We start from the raw sequence: 17,988 nt of genomic DNA on the forward strand, positions 1-17,988 counted from the left end.
CACCACTATATACAACAGGCAAGACATAGAAGCATCCTATAATGTAGCAATAGATGACAAGATAAAGAAATTGTGGTATATTTATGCATTGGAATACTACTCTGCCATTAAAAAGGATGAAATAATGCTATTTGCAGCAAGGTGGATGGACCCAGAGAATATCATTCTAAGTGAAGCAAGCCAAAAGGGGAAAGAAAAATACCACATGATATGTGGAATCTTAAAGAAAAAGAAGAAAGAAACAAGGTCACTATGAATTCATCTACAATACAGAAACAGACTCGTACACATAGTTAACAATCTCATGGTTACCAGGGAAAGGGGGTGGGAAGGGATAAATTTGGGAGTTTGAGACTTACAAATGTTAGCCAGTATATATGAAAATAGATTTAAAAAAAATGTTTCTTCTCTATAGCACAGAAACTTACATTCAGTATCAGGTAATAACCTATACTGGAAAAGCCGCTACTGCCACTACCTGAGGAAGCAAGAGAAGAAAGGAGAGTGAGTTACCCTGGGCTAGAGCCTGGTCCTCCACAAGTCCTTGCCTGCTGTGGACGCTGCCCTAGACAGCACTGCACCCTCTTCCCAGGAGCGGGCTGTCATGAATATGTGTCTCCGAACCCGAGGCAGCAGAGGCCGCCCCGAGAACAGGCCCTGGAGGAGATGGGAGCAAGTCCACCTGCTCCCCCTGAGGACAGGCATCCCGCCTCTCAGCCGCCGCCCACTGACTGCACCGCACCAGCCTCCAGGGAGCAGGCCATGGTCTGAGGGCCGGTTGGAGATGTTCCGGGGCCACACCCGCTTTCCCAAACACAGGAATAAGAGTCAGGGAAGACGCGGGGTTCAGGGACTATTACGGAGAGGGGACAGCACCACGAACCAGGCGGCGGCCTCAGACCCTCCTCAGGGTCCTAATGGGCCTCGTGGCCCAGGACTCAGATAAGCACCCCTACCCATGCGCCTCCCCAACTGGGCAGCTCAGACCGCACTCGCCGGCTCCGTGCCCCATCCAGCGCCCCTTCACCATCCAGGTGCCGGCAGCGGAGGAGACTGTAAGTGTCGGCCCACAATCCAGGCCGTTCTCCTTTTCAGGGAGCTGCTCCAGGGACACCTGGCTCCCACTTGGCTGCCACACGCTCTTCGTGGGTTCCGCTGTCCGCGCGTCTGTGAGTTTGCGCATGCGCGCCCCTCCCCATCCTACCGGCATCGGGGACTTTCGGCTGGGACTCCTGCTGTACCGGAAGTGGCGCCTGGGTCCAGGAGGACCTGGGTGGGGCCCTGCGTTGGGGCGGTGGGCTGGGACCCCACCCTTCTGTAGGCCAACTCTCCTGAGGGCCTACCCTCCTGCCCGCCACACCGCTGCCCGCCATTCCCCAGATCTCCATCCCCAGTGCCCCCATGCCGCCACCAATGGGGTCCTGGAACTCAAAGCCACGACCGCCTGGGCCGGACCACACCCCCAGCCCCACTCCCCTTGCTAGCCTCTCCCTTCCCGATACTACCCTCCCATCCTGGACAGACCCAGTCTCCCACCAGACCCCGAAGGTGGGGCTTCTTCTCCTCACACCGAGATCCTTGCCACATACTCCATCCTTGCTAGGTCCTAACTTATGGCCCCTACACCCCAGCTTCACCACTCATGCCTCACCACAGGACCTCCAACATCCCGAAGTGGTCCCCCTCACGCCTCAACTGGGTCAGCTCCTTCTGAGCGGCCCATCACCTCTCAGCCTGTACCCTCTTCACCGCAGGTTCCCCCCTCACACCTAGTGCACCCCTACCTGGGGATGACTCTCTCACCACTCACCCCGTGTTTGGGGTTTGGTAGTCCGGACTCCAGTCCCCATGGTGACTGCCACCAGCGATGGTTCTGGCCTAGTGTGCATCTGCATACCTAGTGTCTGTGGCTACAGGGCGAGGCGGGCCAAGCTGGAAGCAGATAAAATTCCCGCCCTGGTGTCCTGAACCTGCGTGCTGTGCCTCATCTGAGTCTGAGTGTCAGGGTGATCTCTGGCTGCCCGCAAGTGGACTGTGGACCTGGGGTGATTGATGGTCCAGATGGTGATCCAGACCCCTAGGGCAGAAGCACTGGGAACGTGGACCTGCAGGGATTGGGGAGTATTGAGGGTGAAGCTAAGCCCAGAGATGGAGAGCCAGCAGTTGGCTGTGTGCACAGGGCTGTGTGCATGGCGTGGGCTCAGCCCATGTCGGTGCAGGGACCTTGCTCATTCACACTGGACCAAAGGGAAGAGGGATGGGAGCTTTTAAAGTGTTCATGTTAGGAAGCCAAGGCTGGAGAACAAAGCAGGCAGCTTCGCTGGCAAGGCCACCTTGGAACCCACCATGATTCTGGTCCCTTGCATCAGGGGAGACTAACCGTTGACTGGCCTATGAGATGTCCCTTGACATGGTATTGTTTACAGGCAATTGAAGGGACTTTGACTGCAATTTTAATCACCAATAACTGTTACTTTCTCTGCAGGGGATCAAGTCCACAGTCATGGTGAATCTGGAAGGACTCCTGCCCGAACCCCAGCCTGAGGCAGAGGAGGACCCACCTGTAAACATCCTCTTACCTCTCACGAAAAGGCACTGTAATAGAAAAGAACAGATCTGAATCCATATTAGATCTGTTCCTTTTCCTTTAAACCTGTCTTCTGTTATCTAGGCTTATTCTTGCCAGCTCTGCACCTTTTGTAAAACAATGTTGCCTTTAGCCTGAAATATGCATGACAGCCTATTATCAAGGCTCTGACCTTTAAGGATATTAACACTTTTGCCCTCCTATAAAGATAACAAGTTGCAGGATAGAACATAACCTTTGCTTTCTTCGAGGTTTTACAGGGATACCATGATCCGACCCAATTGGACCACTGCAAAGGATTCCAAGAACAAAGAAATCCTACACCAAGAAGTTTGCAGCAACGAACCACAGCCCCCCCTTTTTCAATAGAAAAGGAACCTGAAGTCTGACATGGGGAAGATGGTTCTCCAGGACGCAGTCTACCATTTTCTTGGTCTATAGCTGTCCACGTGGGTCAGGTCATGGTGCCCCTGCAAAACCTCTAACAAAACAAGGTATTTTCTATTCGGCAACTTATTGTCTTTATATCAGTGCAAAAGTGTTAATATGCTTAAAGGTCATGGCCTTGAGAACAAGCTCTTTCATTTACCAGACAGGATAAAGGCAACATTGTTTTACAAAAGGTGCAGAGCCAGCAAGGCTATGCCTGGAAGACAGGGTACAGGGTTAAAGCCAAAGAACAGATCTAATGTGGAGTCAGGTTTGTTCTTTTCTATTAGAGTAACATCTAGTAATATGTTTTAAGTTTACAAGAATAAAGTTTAGCCTTTTCCCATTTAAAATTCTACAATTCAGGGGCATTAAGTGCACTCATAATGCTGTGAGACCAACACCACTGTTTGGTTTCAGACTATTTCCTTCCTCAAAGTAAAAACTTGTATTCAAAGCACAGCCCACTTCCTCCCTCTCCCTAGCCTGTGAAAAACCCCTATCCCCTTTCTCTTTCTGTGTCTTTACCTATCCTAGAGGTTCCCTGTTAATGAAATCGTATAAAAGGTGGCTTTTTGTGTGTGCCCACATACCTTAAGAGGGGACTGGTGATTTTTGTGTGTGTGTTTACATGAATTAGCATGTTTGTATTTTGAAAGGAAAAATCCAGATGAATTAAAGATGATATGTACAAAATAAAGCCTTTTTAATAACTCTGTGCATCATCTGGGGGTAGGCACTGCTGTTCTAATTATGAAACCAGAGCCAAAAGGGAGATGCTTAGATCTTCCTGTGGCAAAACAAATCAAACATAACCAAAAAACAAACAAAGGCCAAGAAAGACAGTTGGAAAGCCAAACCACAACGTGGAAAAAGCTTTCCTCATGACCCAAGGTCAGAGAAAGATTTCATATCCCTGTGGGCCAAAAACCTCATAAAACCTAGTGTTGTAAAAAGAAAGAGAACACACACATGCAGTTCCAATGAGAGGCAATGCAGGTGGCCAGTGTGCTCGAGATGCTCAACCTCTCAGGTGAGGACACAGGCAGATGGACACACTGTGGAGGTAGCACTGTCACCATCGCACTGGCAGGTCTTTAGCCTGGTGACAACGTGAGGAGGCAGAGGCCCCAGCAGCTACCCTGGAGGGAACAGAGAACAGAAACTCCTCTCCAGGGGAACAGTGTGCAGGACGCATCAAAGGGCCACAGGTGCATCCCTTCCCCAGGGGTACTGATCCTTAGAGCTGATCCCACCAAAGTGTTTGCACAACTTTCAAAGATTTTTTTTCTTCAGTAACATGAATACCACATAATATGTCATCAAGGCATTTTCAGAAGTGATCTGCCCTGGGTCCTAACAATACACACACATGAATACACACATATACATGTAAACATATGCACACATACATACAGGAAAGAGGCAGACAGGCTGAAACACAGAGAGGCAGAGGGAGAGAGAGAAACAGAGAGAGACAAAACAGACAGAGAAGAACTGAGAGACAGAGGAAAGAATGAACACTGGAGCTGGGAATATGTGGAAGTCATGCACGTTTTCACAAGTCAGTCTACATGTCAGAACCTGGTCCTAATGTCCATCCACCCTTCAGGGGAGGGTGTGGGTATCACACAAGGACGTGTGACCAGAAGGCAAACAAGCAGGGAGACACTGAGCCTGAATCTGAACATGACAGAATGACTTAGGAGGTTGTATGCCAGAGTGAATAATTTCAGAATTGTATTTAATTTCAACCTGGGGACAGGGAGCTGGGAAGCAGGCCGCAAGAAGGGTGACTTTCCCCTTTCCTCAGGGCAGACCCCAGCCTGTGTAGGCTGTGCTCTGCCCTCTGCCAGCCCTGTGTGGTGTCCTTCATTTGCTAGGTCTGTGCACGAGCTCCCTGTGATCCAAGCCCATGGGGGTGACATATGCAGTGGACACTTATGTGTCTATAGACTTATGGCTTACCTAGGAATCAGGGGCCTGAATGATGCCCTCTGCACTGATGGGGGACTGGGGAGACACTGAAAGGCATGTGGCTTGTCCAGGGTGACAGCACTGCTGACGGGAGAGCCGGGTCTGAACCCAGCTGTGTGCTGAGAGGTGTGTCCAGAGCTGGTGCCCTGGATGTATCCAGGTCTCCCCAGGGCTAAGGGCTGAGCTGAGTTGGTGTCACTGTGTGTGGACATGGCATGGGGTGGGAAGTGAGCCATCGGCAGCCCAGAAATGCCCTTGGGGAGCTTTGTGTAAGGAGGAAGCTTGGGGAAGGGGACCCCAGGAAGTGACCTCACAATAGAGCTCAACAGAATTTGGAACCTAGTTCCAAGTTCCAAGACACCGACTTTGTAGAGGAGCCCCCTACTCAGCTCACTTGGTTGGTCAACTCAGCGCAACTCAGAGATGTTCTGCCGCATCCCAACACCCGAGGCGCGGCCTGTGGAATGCTTGCAACAAGGGACTGTTATCATCGGTGCTGACACTGGGTGAATCTTCACCCCAGGCGCCTCTGGCATTTTGGCCAGAGGGACACAAAGGTAACACAGGGAGCCCCAGGGCAGGCTTACCGTGGCTGTGCGACCACTCAGATCCCACCTGGGTAGCCCCACAGCCCTTTCCTGGCTGGTGCAGATGGGGCCGTCATGTTTGTGTGGGAGGGTACTGCCTCAAGCAAGAGCAGGCTGAGGAAGAGTCAGAGGCCTGTGAGGCCGGTCACGTCCACAACCCGGGTCCAAGATGGCTGGCTGGGATGTGGAGAGCCAGGGCAGGGCCCTGCTGCCTGAGGTGGAGCCCATGCCCTCTGGGTGTGTCTCTTCCCTCCCAGGTGACTGTCTGAGCTGACCAAGGTCCAGTCTGATGTGGCAGCAGAGGGTCGAGTGGGCAGAAGTAAGGGTGGTCCTGCCCGGGCAGGGCTCTGAGAGCTCCAGGCCAGGGTGGCTGCTGGTCACTGTCATTGCAGAGCCAGACACCACAGGAGCTGGTGGACAAGGACACCCATTCCACATCCCCAAGTGAGGGGCTGGTGCACCACACTTCTGAGGGCCAGCACAGGCTCCGGGTGGATCTGGACATGGAGGTGTCCCCACTACCACGGCCCATAGGTGAACAGGGCAGGCCTCCTGCCAAGACAACACCCAGGCCTCTCACCAGGGTCAGGCCCGGGGCTGACGGGCAGCTCAGCACACCCGGCTTCGACCTGGAGCACCGTGCCCTCCTCCCTATGAGTCAGGTGGAGGACCAGGAGCCCACAGAGGCCTAGCCCGAAAGTGAGAAGGGCAGGGCTGGGTGCATGTGTGTAGGTGAGGGAGGGCCGAGGGCTGGGCCACACAGGGAGGCATCCCCAGAGGCTGCTGTTGGGACCAGAGCAAAGACTGGCCTCAGACAACCTGTCTGGAAGAATTCAGTCACAGAACACATCCTGTGGGCTCTTCCTGGGTGAGACGTGTCTGAAAAGCTCTGGGAAGATTTCTGTTCTTGAAAAGTCACATGGAAAGGGAGGCACGTGGGTAAATTGTTTTTCTGTCACAGCTTGAGCATTTCCACAAGACTCAAAGCTCTCTCCAAGTCTAAAAGTTACAGATCCAGAGCAGGTGGGGTAGGGGAAGATGCCAGTGATCAACGAAGGACGATCTGTGCCCACCAGGAGACCCCAAGCTCCGGCTTGCAGCTCCTACTGCTCCTCCAGAACCTAAACCTGGAATGCTGGGTAACGGAGAACCAGTTCAGACATCACCACCCCCTAGGGCTGAGCACCCTCTGCCCCCAGCCACACCTTCTTCTCCAAATTCCCACGGTCAATCCCCTCCCCCACCCAAAGTTGACTTCCCTTCCCCTGGTGTTGTTTTCATTTGGTTTTTCTTTAGTTTCCTTGGTTTCTTTCACATCTTCTATGATATCTTTATTTTTATGTTTTTAGTTTCTTGCAATAAAATATAGACTTTTTCCCTTTTGAATTGTGCAATTCAGGAGAATTAGGTGCATTCACAACGCTGTGCGACCATCACTACTATCTAGTTTTTCACTATTTCTTTCCTCAAAGTAAAACCCTGGATCCAAAGCACACACTCTGCTTCCTTCCTCCCCAGTCCCTGACAACCACAAGTCCTCTTCCTCTCTGCCTGTTTTTACCTCTCCTGGTTATTCCCTATGAATGAAACCATATGAAAGGTGGCTTTTTCTGCCAACCACATGGTTTAATTGGGGGATGGTGAATTTTTTTGTTTTCACTTGAAATAGCACTTTTCACTTTGCCTGCCCCCAGGAGCTTCCTAAGAACATACCCGAAACAGACTCGCACACATATTTTTGTCTGAGGATCTGCTTCCTGGGGAGCTCAGCCTTGACAATCCATACAGATCTTATCACAGCACTCACGTATTAACGCTGGCTTTTTGCTTTCTTCTATATATGTGATCTCATCGATGAAGTCACAAGTGATTTTAGGGAAGGAACTACACGTATTGCATCATCAGTTTTCCTCATCGTCTCCTGAGCAGCACAGAATTTTATGTAGGACGGGGAGTGTGAGTCAACTTTTCAGTGCCAAAGTTTTCCATTATGTTGCAAGTTTTCATTTCTACCACCTGGTGTTTAGGAAACTCATGAGTTTACTAAAATGCATGTAAATATATGTAAATAATATTCATATAAGGTATGTCATTATTGGAGCCCAAGCTCCTGGTTTTGGATGTACATCATTTTTGTACATATCCACCAAAGGGGAGGTCAGCTGGGAGAAAACAGCCTGTAGTTTCAGGAGTCAATGACTGGACATAACGTGCATGGCTTATCTTTTTGAAGTGGAAGACTGAAGGGTATCTGGCTGTTATTTATAGCAGTTCACAATGTCACTGAGTCAGAGGGACCTCGGGGCCATCTGGTGTCTGACCTTCTTCTATCCAGTTTGTAATTTGCAAAGAGGTCAATATAGTCTTAACATTTCAAGTAAGAACGTGAAAACACCTTGGTAAACCAGATGAAGAAGTAACCAAGTGGAAAAGGGTCTCCCATCAGATTCTATGCCCATTTTCCTGGATCCTCTGTGTTTTAAGATTTTTGTGCTTTGGAGATGGATGACCTGGGCCCCACCTCCATCATTGGTAATTAGTATTAGAAAAGTCACTCCTCTTCCAACCTCAGCTTCCTTATCTGTCAAATAGGGAAACAGTAAATGCACCAACTTCATAAAGGGCTTGTGAGGGTTAAAGTAAATGAATTAATTACTGAGTATTGTGCCCAGTATGGTCTTGGGCACCTCCAACCCCCACTGTCATCATTATCACAGCAGGGACTCTCAGTATGTGCATAAGAAGTGGGGTGTGAGCTACTGGATTGGTTTCCATCTCCCCTGAGGCCTGTCTTGGGGGCAGCTTCTGCTTCCCCAGGTTCAAGGGATGCAATTCTCCTGGTTAAATTGCTCCCAGGAAGCTTGCGTGGTGAGGTCAGGGGTCTGGGGGTATGGCAGTGACAGAGGCAGGTGTATGGGACCTGCCCAGTATACTCTGCTCTGGTCATCTTGATCCCATCTCCCACTCAGACAAGCCTGGAGTCTGCAAACACAATTCTTCAACTTCTTGATTATGAAAATGCTAAGGAGGACAGCAAAAAGGTTATCAGTCCCTTTAAAGGGAAGGCTCCATTGACTGAATATATAAAATTGTACCAGGGAGTGGGAACAGAAAGTTTTAAGGCCAATATGATGTTGCAAGCCATGGCAGGATTGAAATTAGGAAAAACTTTTCAAGGCAAATGTTTTAATGTGGAAAAATTGGTCATACAAAAAAGGAATGAAGAAATACAAAACAAAAGGCTGCACCAGAAAATTTTATGTGAAATAAAAAGGAAAAATCTCCTGGAGTCTGTCCAAGATGTGAAAAAGGAAATCACTGGGCAAATCAATGTAGGTCTGTGTTGCATAAGGATGGGACAATGCTTCAGGAAAACTTCGAGGGGCTTGCTCCCAGCCCTGTGACAAAAGGTAGCGTTCCCTGTACATGACAGCACGAACAAAGATTACAGCACAATGTCATGGAATTATCCCCAGCAACCGCAGGGAGTGCCTCCATCGATATCCCCTGTTTAAATTCTCTTATTCTTATGCCAGGAGAGGAGCCATCATTAATAGAAACAGAAATGTATGGAACTCTTCCTCCTGGGACAGTAGACCTGTTATTAGGAAGATCGAGTTTAACTTCTCAAGGTGTCCGGGTTCATACTGGGGTGACAGATAGTGACTATACAGGAGAAATTAAGGTTATGATGTCATCTACAAAGCCATGAAAAAGCAGAAGAAGAAAATAAAACTGCTCAGCTGCCGCTGCTGCCACACTACCCTGCAGGAGTCAGCAACAGTGTGCGAGGAAATGAAGGGTTTGGAAGGACAGGAAAGGTGGGGGTGTTTTTAACCAAAAAGATTCTGGATTCACATCCTGTCTATATACAAGAAAAATCTTTCAGAGGCTTAATTGATTCTGGAGCGGACATTTCTATGATTAATTCTACTCTCTGCCGAGTTGATAGCCAACACAGCCAGCAAATATTGATGTTGTGGGTCTAGGGAGAAACCAGGGATTAAAATGTAGCAGTCTGATCCTTGATTGTTGAGGCCCTGATGGTCAGATAGCTAAGATACAACTTTATATTGCTGACTTGCTGATAAATCTATGGGGGAAAGTCTTATTAAAACAATGGAAAGCTAAAATTTACATTCCTCTCCCAATCTAGTCAAATAAGCCAAGCAATGTTGGCACATCAAGGCTACCTGCCTGCTATACGATTGGGGAAAAACAATCAAGGAATGTTAAGCCAAATAGAGCTTAAAATAAATTAAAAACAAAAGATATCCTATTTTCCTGGATTGGAAGAATCAATATTGTTAAAATGGTCACACTGCCAAAGGCAATCTACAGATTTAATGCAATCCCTATCAAATTAATTAGGACATATTTCAGAGAACTGCAACAAATCTTAATAAAATTTATATGGAACCATAAAAGACCTAGAATTGACAAAGCATCACTGAAGAAAAAGAAAGAAGCTGGAGGAACAACCCTCCCAGACTTCAGACAATACTATAGAGCTACAGTATTCAAAACAGCATGGTATTGGTACAAAAACAGACATATGGACCAATGGAACAGAATAGAGAGCCCAGAAATGAACCCACACACTTTTATTAACTAATCTTCGACAACGGAGGCAAGAACTTACAATGGAACAAAGACAGTCTCTTCAGCAAATGGTGTTGGGAATACTGGACAACAGCATGTAAAGCAATGAAGCTAGAACACTCCCTTACACCATACACAAAAATAATCTCAAAATGGATCAAAGACTTAAACGTAAGACAAGATACAATAAACCTCCTAGAAGAAAACCTAGGCAATGCATTGTCTGATATACATCTCAAAAATGTTCTCCTAGGGCAGTCTACCCAAGCAGTAGAAATAAAAGCAAGAATAAACAAATGGGACCTAATGAAACTTACAAGCTTCTGCACAGCAAAGGAAAGCATAAGCAAAACAAAATGAAAGTCTATGGAATGGGAGAAACTTTTTGCAATGATGAAACCGACAAAGGCTTGATCTTCAGAATATATAAGCAGCTCATACTGTTTAATATAAAAAAAAATCCAAAAATCGGCAGAAGACATAAACAACCAATTCTCCAAGGAAGAAATACAAATGATCAATAGACACATGAAAAAATGCTCAATTTCACTAATTATCAGAGAAATGTAAATCAAAACTACAATGAGGTATCACCTCACACCAGCCAGAATGTCCATCATTCAAAAATCCACAAATGACAAATTTTGGAGAGGCTGTGGAGGAAAGGGAATCCTCCTACACTGCTGAGGGGAATGCAGATTTGTGCGGCCAGTGTGGAAAACAGTATTGAGATTCCTCAAAAGACTAGGGAATTGACTTACCATATGACCCAGGAATCCCACTCCTAGGCATATATCTGGAAGGAACCCTACTTTGAAAAGACATTTGCACCCCGATGTTCATAGCAGCACTATTTACAATAGCCCAGACAGGGAAGCAGCCTAAATGCCCATCAACATACGAGTGGATAAAGAGGTTGTGGTATATTTATACAATGGATAACTATTCAGCCATAAATATGACAACATAATGTCATTTGCAGCAATATGGATGTTCCTGGAGAATGTGATTCTAAGCGAAGTAATCCAGAAAGAGACAGAAAAATACCATATGAGATCACTCATATGTGGAATCTAAAAAGAAAAGAAAAGGACAAATGAATGTAAATACAAAAGAGAAACAGTCTCATAAAGAAAGAATGCAAATTTTTGGTTGCCAGGGAGGAGGGGGGTGGGAAGGGATAGACGGGGAGTTTGAAATTTGTAGATACTGACAGGTATATATAGAATAGATAAACAAGAACATACTGTATTGAACAGGGAAGTATATACAAGATCTTGTGGTAGCTTACAGTGAAAGAGAATGTGACAATGAATATAGGCATGTTCATGTATAACTGAAAAATTGTGCTCTAGCACTGGAAATTGACACAACATTGTAAATGACTATAACTAGGTAAAATAAAATTTAAAAAAAGAAAGAAGAATCAGATAATTAAATGCTTATCTAGCACACACTGAATTCTGCTTCAGGGTAGGGAGTGGTATTCAGCATTTAATCTGAAATTGTATATACTCCTGAATATAAACAAAAGACATAGGCTCATGGAAACTCATCTTAGTAGTGGAAAGAATCCAGTCCAGCCTCTTCATTTTACAGGAGGAGAGACTGAGACCCGGCATCTGTCCTTCAGGCAATCAGCAGCAAAGCTCTCCTAGTCCTCATGTCTTGCACTATGTCAAATGCCAACAGATCTGCATTAATCCTATATTCATAAAAGTCACTTCTGCATTTTTCCAACAGTAGGTAATCTAAGTGTCTTGCAAAATACATCCCAAAGAGTCAGGAAATCACACCAGTTTGCTGAAATACAAAAATATTTAGTTACATATTAAAACAGCTTGAAGTTTATTCTCTCTATTTAAAAAGTGACATGTCAAATCAATGTTTTGATATTTTAAAACCTATTAAGAGTACAGAAAAAAATCAAAATTTTCTTCAATCACAAAATATATAAGGTTATTCCCTGAAAATATTTAATGTTGGTTTTTCTAAATTTATGGTTCTGGTCAGATTCCTTCAAATTTAAAAGTTCTAGTGGATGGTTACATGGCAATATGAATTCTGAGTTGTAAAAATACACATTCTATGTAAACAATCTTCAAGGTTGTCTGCTTAAGGCACTTTAACTACTCCCTATCTTACTAGAATGACATTAATTTCATGGAAACTTCATACTGCACTAATCAAGTCTGTCTGGTCTTCCACATAAATTCCTGATGTAGGATGAGGCTGCCGCCACAAACTGCCTCAGCTTGAAATTAACACCCAAGGTGAAGCAGCAGATACACATATGTATTCATGATGTCACCTCTGTTCACAGGTCTGGGCCCTTTACTGCCTGAACGGGGGTGAAGTCACCACCCATGGCAGTGAGGGAAGTGCAGCTCTTCCAGGTCTCACCTGGGCTTCACTGACTGTTTCCCCACAGACTGTCTTCAGTGATTAAAAAGCTCTCAAGGTTTTTACACCATGCAAAACTAAATAAAGACATTTCTGCAGACAGAGCCCTTTCTCAGGCTTAAACCTTTTTCACGTACACTCAGCAAGGGGGAAAAAGAAACACGACTCTGCAAAGTCTCTGAGCCTCACTGCTCACATGAGTAGAACGGCCTCAGCACATGAGGAGTCTTCACATTGCAGGGTGACAACAAAACAAAGCCACCCACAACAACAGGCACTCCCAGAGAGAGGGAGCAGAGGACCGGGGGCTTAGAAAGCTGGAACCTCCTCCCAGAGACAGCAGAGACGACGGCAAGGGATAAACACAGTGGAAGCAACACTGACGGGAGGGACCTCAGGTCAGAATCAAGCCCAGGAAAGGGGGAACAGAGACATCTAGACCTGATCTCCTCTATCACATCTCAGGCTGCCTCTTCCCTCTCCAGTAGCTGAGACCCCACTGAAACCACAAGAACGGTCTGAGGAAGAATGATGAACCTATCTTCAAGAACCATCAGATTCACTGCGTACAAAGGGTGCACCCAGGTTCAGACCGCGCAGCTTCAGTGGTGGTTTATAAATGTTCTCTGTACCACTTGTTGGTGGTGGGGGATGGAATAAATCAGGGAAAAGGAAATTTAAGGCATTTCCTCATCTAATACACATCTACTACCAGAGGCTTTCTCCTTGGAAGGAATAATCCATAAAAAAAAAATAAATAACAACTCATGGATGAAAAATCACCTGGCAGCTCTGTGTCCCACCTGGATCTCCGCATTCTGTTATTACCTTTGCAACCTGTGCGATATGACAGCTATGTCCTGAACCTTTAGAGGCAATTTCATTCATTAGGGGCCCAAAGGGTCAAAGTCATTCAGCGATCATTTGCAGGTCATCTCCTGAAAAAAATTCTTTGCTGTCTGCAGCTGCTCATGAACATAACCAAATCTAACTTCATTCAGTAAGAGAAATTCTTCAACCAGGAAAAAAGGCAGCAGCCCCCAGGCCCTGAATCAGCTGTTAAAACTGACATCTGGGATTAACATCAGCAAATACACAGGATGAAAAGAACCCAGAAGTTCAAGGTCGATCTACCATGAAATGTTATGTATCTGTTCCAGAAATCAACCAATGACTGTAATCCATTATTATCATTCAATAAGACTCAATAAGATCGATGCATATTCAGTAAAATCAGAAGAGAATATCTCTTGTGCAGGATTCTTGACGCAACGGATTTTATACTTTATTTAAACTTTAGTCAAGCTTAACTGAGGGGACAATAACAAATTACTCCTGCTTGCTGAAGGACTGACAACGAGCCCAGGACAGAAGTACTGGCAGAGTTTACCTGGGCGGTGTCTGTTGGCTGCCTCGGCAGGAAGTAAGCTGCCCTGGAACCTCTGAGCCCCAGCTTGGCCATCAGTCCCAGCAGGATAGTGACAGATGACAGAGGCTGAACACAGCCCCTCAGGGTCAGCTGGGCGTTAAAATGAAAGTACAATGAACAAAATTACGGCCCATCCTCATCTCAGACTGAAGTGACTAAGAATGATTTGGACAGTCTGATTACGTGGAAATGCCAATTTTTCCCCCAAAGATCAAACCCACAGATCTCTGGTTTTGTTACAAACAGGAACACGCCACTTTTTCTGCTCTGCACGCCCGTGTCAAGGCTGGCAACATGGAAGAATCTCACGATGCTCAGAGTTCCACTGAGGGACTGAGCCCACACGTGAAACAGGCCATCCAGTCCTTCATTTAACCAAGAATCTAATGTGCGCTCTGTGGCAGGCTCTGGGCCAGATGCTGGCACTACAGAGAGATGGATTGAGCAGGAAGGACCCCGAAATGAAAGTGTTTTAAAATAATACCACCTGAAGCAGGACCAGAATACCTTTCCACCTCCTGCACCCTAAATTCATCTGCCCCACCTGGAATAAATATCTAACTGGCCTGCCTCCTTCTCAAACGCGGCCACAGTTAGTAGCTACAACTTTTTGCTCTCCTCTCTCTGGCAGTTCCACCCTGAGAACCTTATGCAGCCACATGCCTGACAAGCTGGGCTACAGTCTTCATCTGTATTCTTTAGCTCTGCGGGCCACCAACTTTTCTGTCTTAGATCTCCCTGACACTCTGAAAAATCACTGAGGATCTCAAAGAGTGCTTTTGTGTGTGTGTGTGTGCAGGTTACACCTGCAGATACTTATCATATTCAAAATTAAAACTAGGGGAGAAGGATATTGCTCAGGGTTAGAGCACATGCTTAGCATGCAAGAGGTCCTGGGTTCAATCCCCAGTACCTCCATTAAAAAAAATGAAGAAAAATAGAGAAGGATTTAAAACTTTGTGTATTCATTCCTATTAAAATAATAAGCCCATTAAATGTTAAGTTTTTATGAAGGATAACTATTTTCAAAAACAAAACGCCAGAAGAGTGGCATCGTTTTACAGTTTTACAAATTTCCTTACCGTCTGGCTCAACACAAGTGAGCCGTGTCCCCACAAGCACTTCTTCCCTCTGTCTGCTGTGGTGTCGCACGTCGTGGAGCCCCCGGGAAGCTCCATTGTACCTTTCCAATGGACTGAAGGTGAGAGTCCAAGAACACAGGACACCGTTCTCTGCAGGAAGCTGACAGCCCGTCACCACCATGTGGGTCAGGGTCCCGGGTGGGTTCTCATCCTGGAGAAGTGAACAATCTCACAGCTACCCTCCAGCCATCAGTCACGAGGATTTAGACTTCTTTTTCAATACAATGTACTCAAGCTCCCATCATTTCCTTTTCTCATTCAGTTTAATTATTTTTACATGTTTTCTCTTTTCTCTTGCATTGATTTCTTCTCTTTTCCACTTTTATTTCTCTCTACTCTTTAAATAGCCAAATTAGGAAATGTAAGCCCATTCAAGAATCTCTTCTACTTAGTGTGTACTACAGCTCGTTGTTAAACTTCTATCAGAGAATTTTGTTACTTCACTCTGACCCGTATTTATCCTAAGTGGCTGGCAGGCCCTCTGAGCTGACAGCTTCTTCCAGGTAAGAGCCCCATTTTAGTCCTTACCCCCAGAGCATTTATTAACAAACATTTAGGGAACATCTACAACATCCTAGATGATGGAGACACATGGACCGTGCCTCCCGCTCCCACCTCCAGGAGACAGTCCCTGCAGGAGAAAACCATGTCACAAGCGTCTCAAGCACAGAGGGAGACTGACAGAACCCACTGCGGGGCAGGCCCAGGAGAGACTGTCCTTTGACTGAGTTTTTTTTTTTTTTCCGGTGTTTTATAATTGAGATATAATTCACATATTTTAAAACTTACCCACTTAAAGGGGTACAATTCAGCAGCTTTCTGTATATTCACAGTTGTGCAGCCCCTACCATCATCCATTTCCAGAACACTCCATCACCCCAAAAGAAATCCCCTGTCCATTAGCAGTCACTCCCCATCCTCCTGTCCAGTCAGCCCCTCGCAAGCATCATCTGCCCTCTGCCTCTGCATGTGCCAATTCTGGACATTTCAGATCACTGAAATCAACAATATGTGGCCTTTTGTGTCTGGCTCCTTTTACTTAACATGCTGTTATTAACGGTCATCCATTTCAAAGTGGTATTAGCATCTTATTTTTTTTAAAGTTTATAGTTTATTAGAAGGTGGTAAGTACTATCAAATAGAGAGGAGTATAAGGGGTGGGGTTTCAAAGGGAAAAGGGCGGGCTGAGCCGTCAGGGTGGACTTCCCAGAGCAGGTGGCCTTTTTCACCCCCCCCTTTTTTTTTCTTTTTTATTCATTCTTATGTCTGAATAATATTCCACTACATGGAGATATTGTATTCTGTTCATCCACTCAGCAGCTACATATGGACGAGGTCTGGAAGAATGAGTTTAAGAGATTCCTAACAAGAATTTCATTCAAAGCAAAGGGCAAGATGTGCTTTAAAAAAGCCAACACACAGAGACACAAGGAAATTCAGCGCGTTTCTGAGCAAAGGGCATGCTTGCTTCGGCAGGACTAACGTGCAGGGCTGGGGCGGATATTGGCAGAAATCACGGTGAGGGAGTCACCTGAGAAGACCCCCTACTGCAAGCAGCTCATCCAATTCTCCTCCCTCATCCTGTATTTTTAGAGCTGTGTTTCAAGGTTTTCTCTTATTTCAAGTAATAGCACTTTAACTACACATCTGATCATCTGCATCAGACCACCTTACCTCCAAGCCACAGAAAGTCATTCACTGACCGGAGCAGCTCCAGAACAAATGGTGATGGACCAGGGAGTCCTGAAGCATTCCGGCCTGCAGGCACAAACCCCCTCGTGTTTCTGCATGCGCCCTGGGGATGTCCAGAAAGAAAAATGCACAGAAATGTCTCACTGCTGGTGCACAACGTCTGCCCCAAAATTGCCCCGAAAGCATGCTGGCAAAGCACTACTCAACCCTCTCACTACAAAAAAAAAAAAAAAAAAAAGGGCAAAGAATGCAAATTTAGACTCTACAATTGAAAACCAGCAACCATCACTGCCAGTATCTGAGCTGCAATGGTTCTGATTTAGAAAAACACTGTGTAGTTATTTTTCAAATGTGATAGACATATAAGTATTTCATGTAGATGACATTACAGGATTTTTCTTTTCAAAATTTCCAGTCGCAATATTAGCACAAGAATGTTTATGTTTCAGCTTTAATATCTATCTTCTACTTTCTTAACTTTTAACCTATTATTTTATAAAAAGAGATATGCTGCATATTATAAACTAACTGCTTGGATTCTGCAAACAAGATCTTTACAAATTCACAATTTCAGAGCAAGATCTAATGATGCTTTGAGAGCTGGGGCCTGGGGCGCTCACTAACAGCTCTTTAAATACTGACAAATATGTGCTATTAAGTAATGCAAAGGCTCTAATTCCGTGTCAACTCTGAAACCAAAGAAACTACACCGAAGCCTTACTTTATCATTTCAGAATATTCCTATTCTTTTGAATATTAAATTTCTTTAAAGATAAGATATTTTTGAGAAAAAGAGCAGCTACATTCAATTTCCTTCACCAAGAAAGCAATCTTTATCAAGAATAAAAACCCCTATGGAAATGCAAAAGACGGTGAATTTCTAGCTAAGTGAACGTGCAGATCTCAACACAAACCTAAATCCTATCACTTGAACAAGCTCAACAAAGTCCTGGGCTACCCTGGAATTAAGCTCTTCTGTTTCAAATATTGGCTGAGCTAAGACCATCACACAAAGCAGGGAAGGACAGAAGAGGAAAGTCAGCCTGGCTGCCACCATCTGCTTTCTTCCAGCCACAAGGCACCGCGAGGGCGGCCCCGCTAACAAGCCCTCCCCATAAGGAAATACTACATCCACACTGT

At 45.7% G+C, this 17,988-nt stretch overlaps 1 protein-coding gene across 2 annotated transcripts in view; it reads right to left on the reverse strand.

Annotated features, from left to right (window-relative positions):
• Positions 1-17,988, reverse strand: part of LOC116657928 — an 88,503-nt gene that overhangs the window by 59,646 nt on the left and 10,869 nt on the right. The window contains exons 2-4 of one of the 2 annotated variants that reach the window (XM_032461818.1): positions 15,097-15,256; positions 13,976-14,104; positions 11,850-11,985 (exon numbers count right to left, since the gene is read on the reverse strand). In XM_032461818.1, coding sequence (XP_032317709.1) covers positions 11,903-11,985; positions 13,976-14,104; positions 15,097-15,256 — 372 coding nt within the window. In that variant the 3' untranslated portion in view covers positions 11,850-11,902. Of the gene's footprint in view, positions 1-11,849; positions 11,986-13,975; positions 14,105-15,096; positions 15,257-17,988 lie in introns of those variants that run through there. The other variant, XM_032461817.1, reaches the window with a different exon arrangement.

The sequence above is a fragment of the Camelus ferus genome, chromosome 19 (assembly GCF_009834535.1).
Source record: "Camelus ferus isolate YT-003-E chromosome 19, BCGSAC_Cfer_1.0, whole genome shotgun sequence".
Classification (NCBI taxonomy): domain Eukaryota; kingdom Metazoa; phylum Chordata; class Mammalia; order Artiodactyla; family Camelidae; genus Camelus; species Camelus ferus.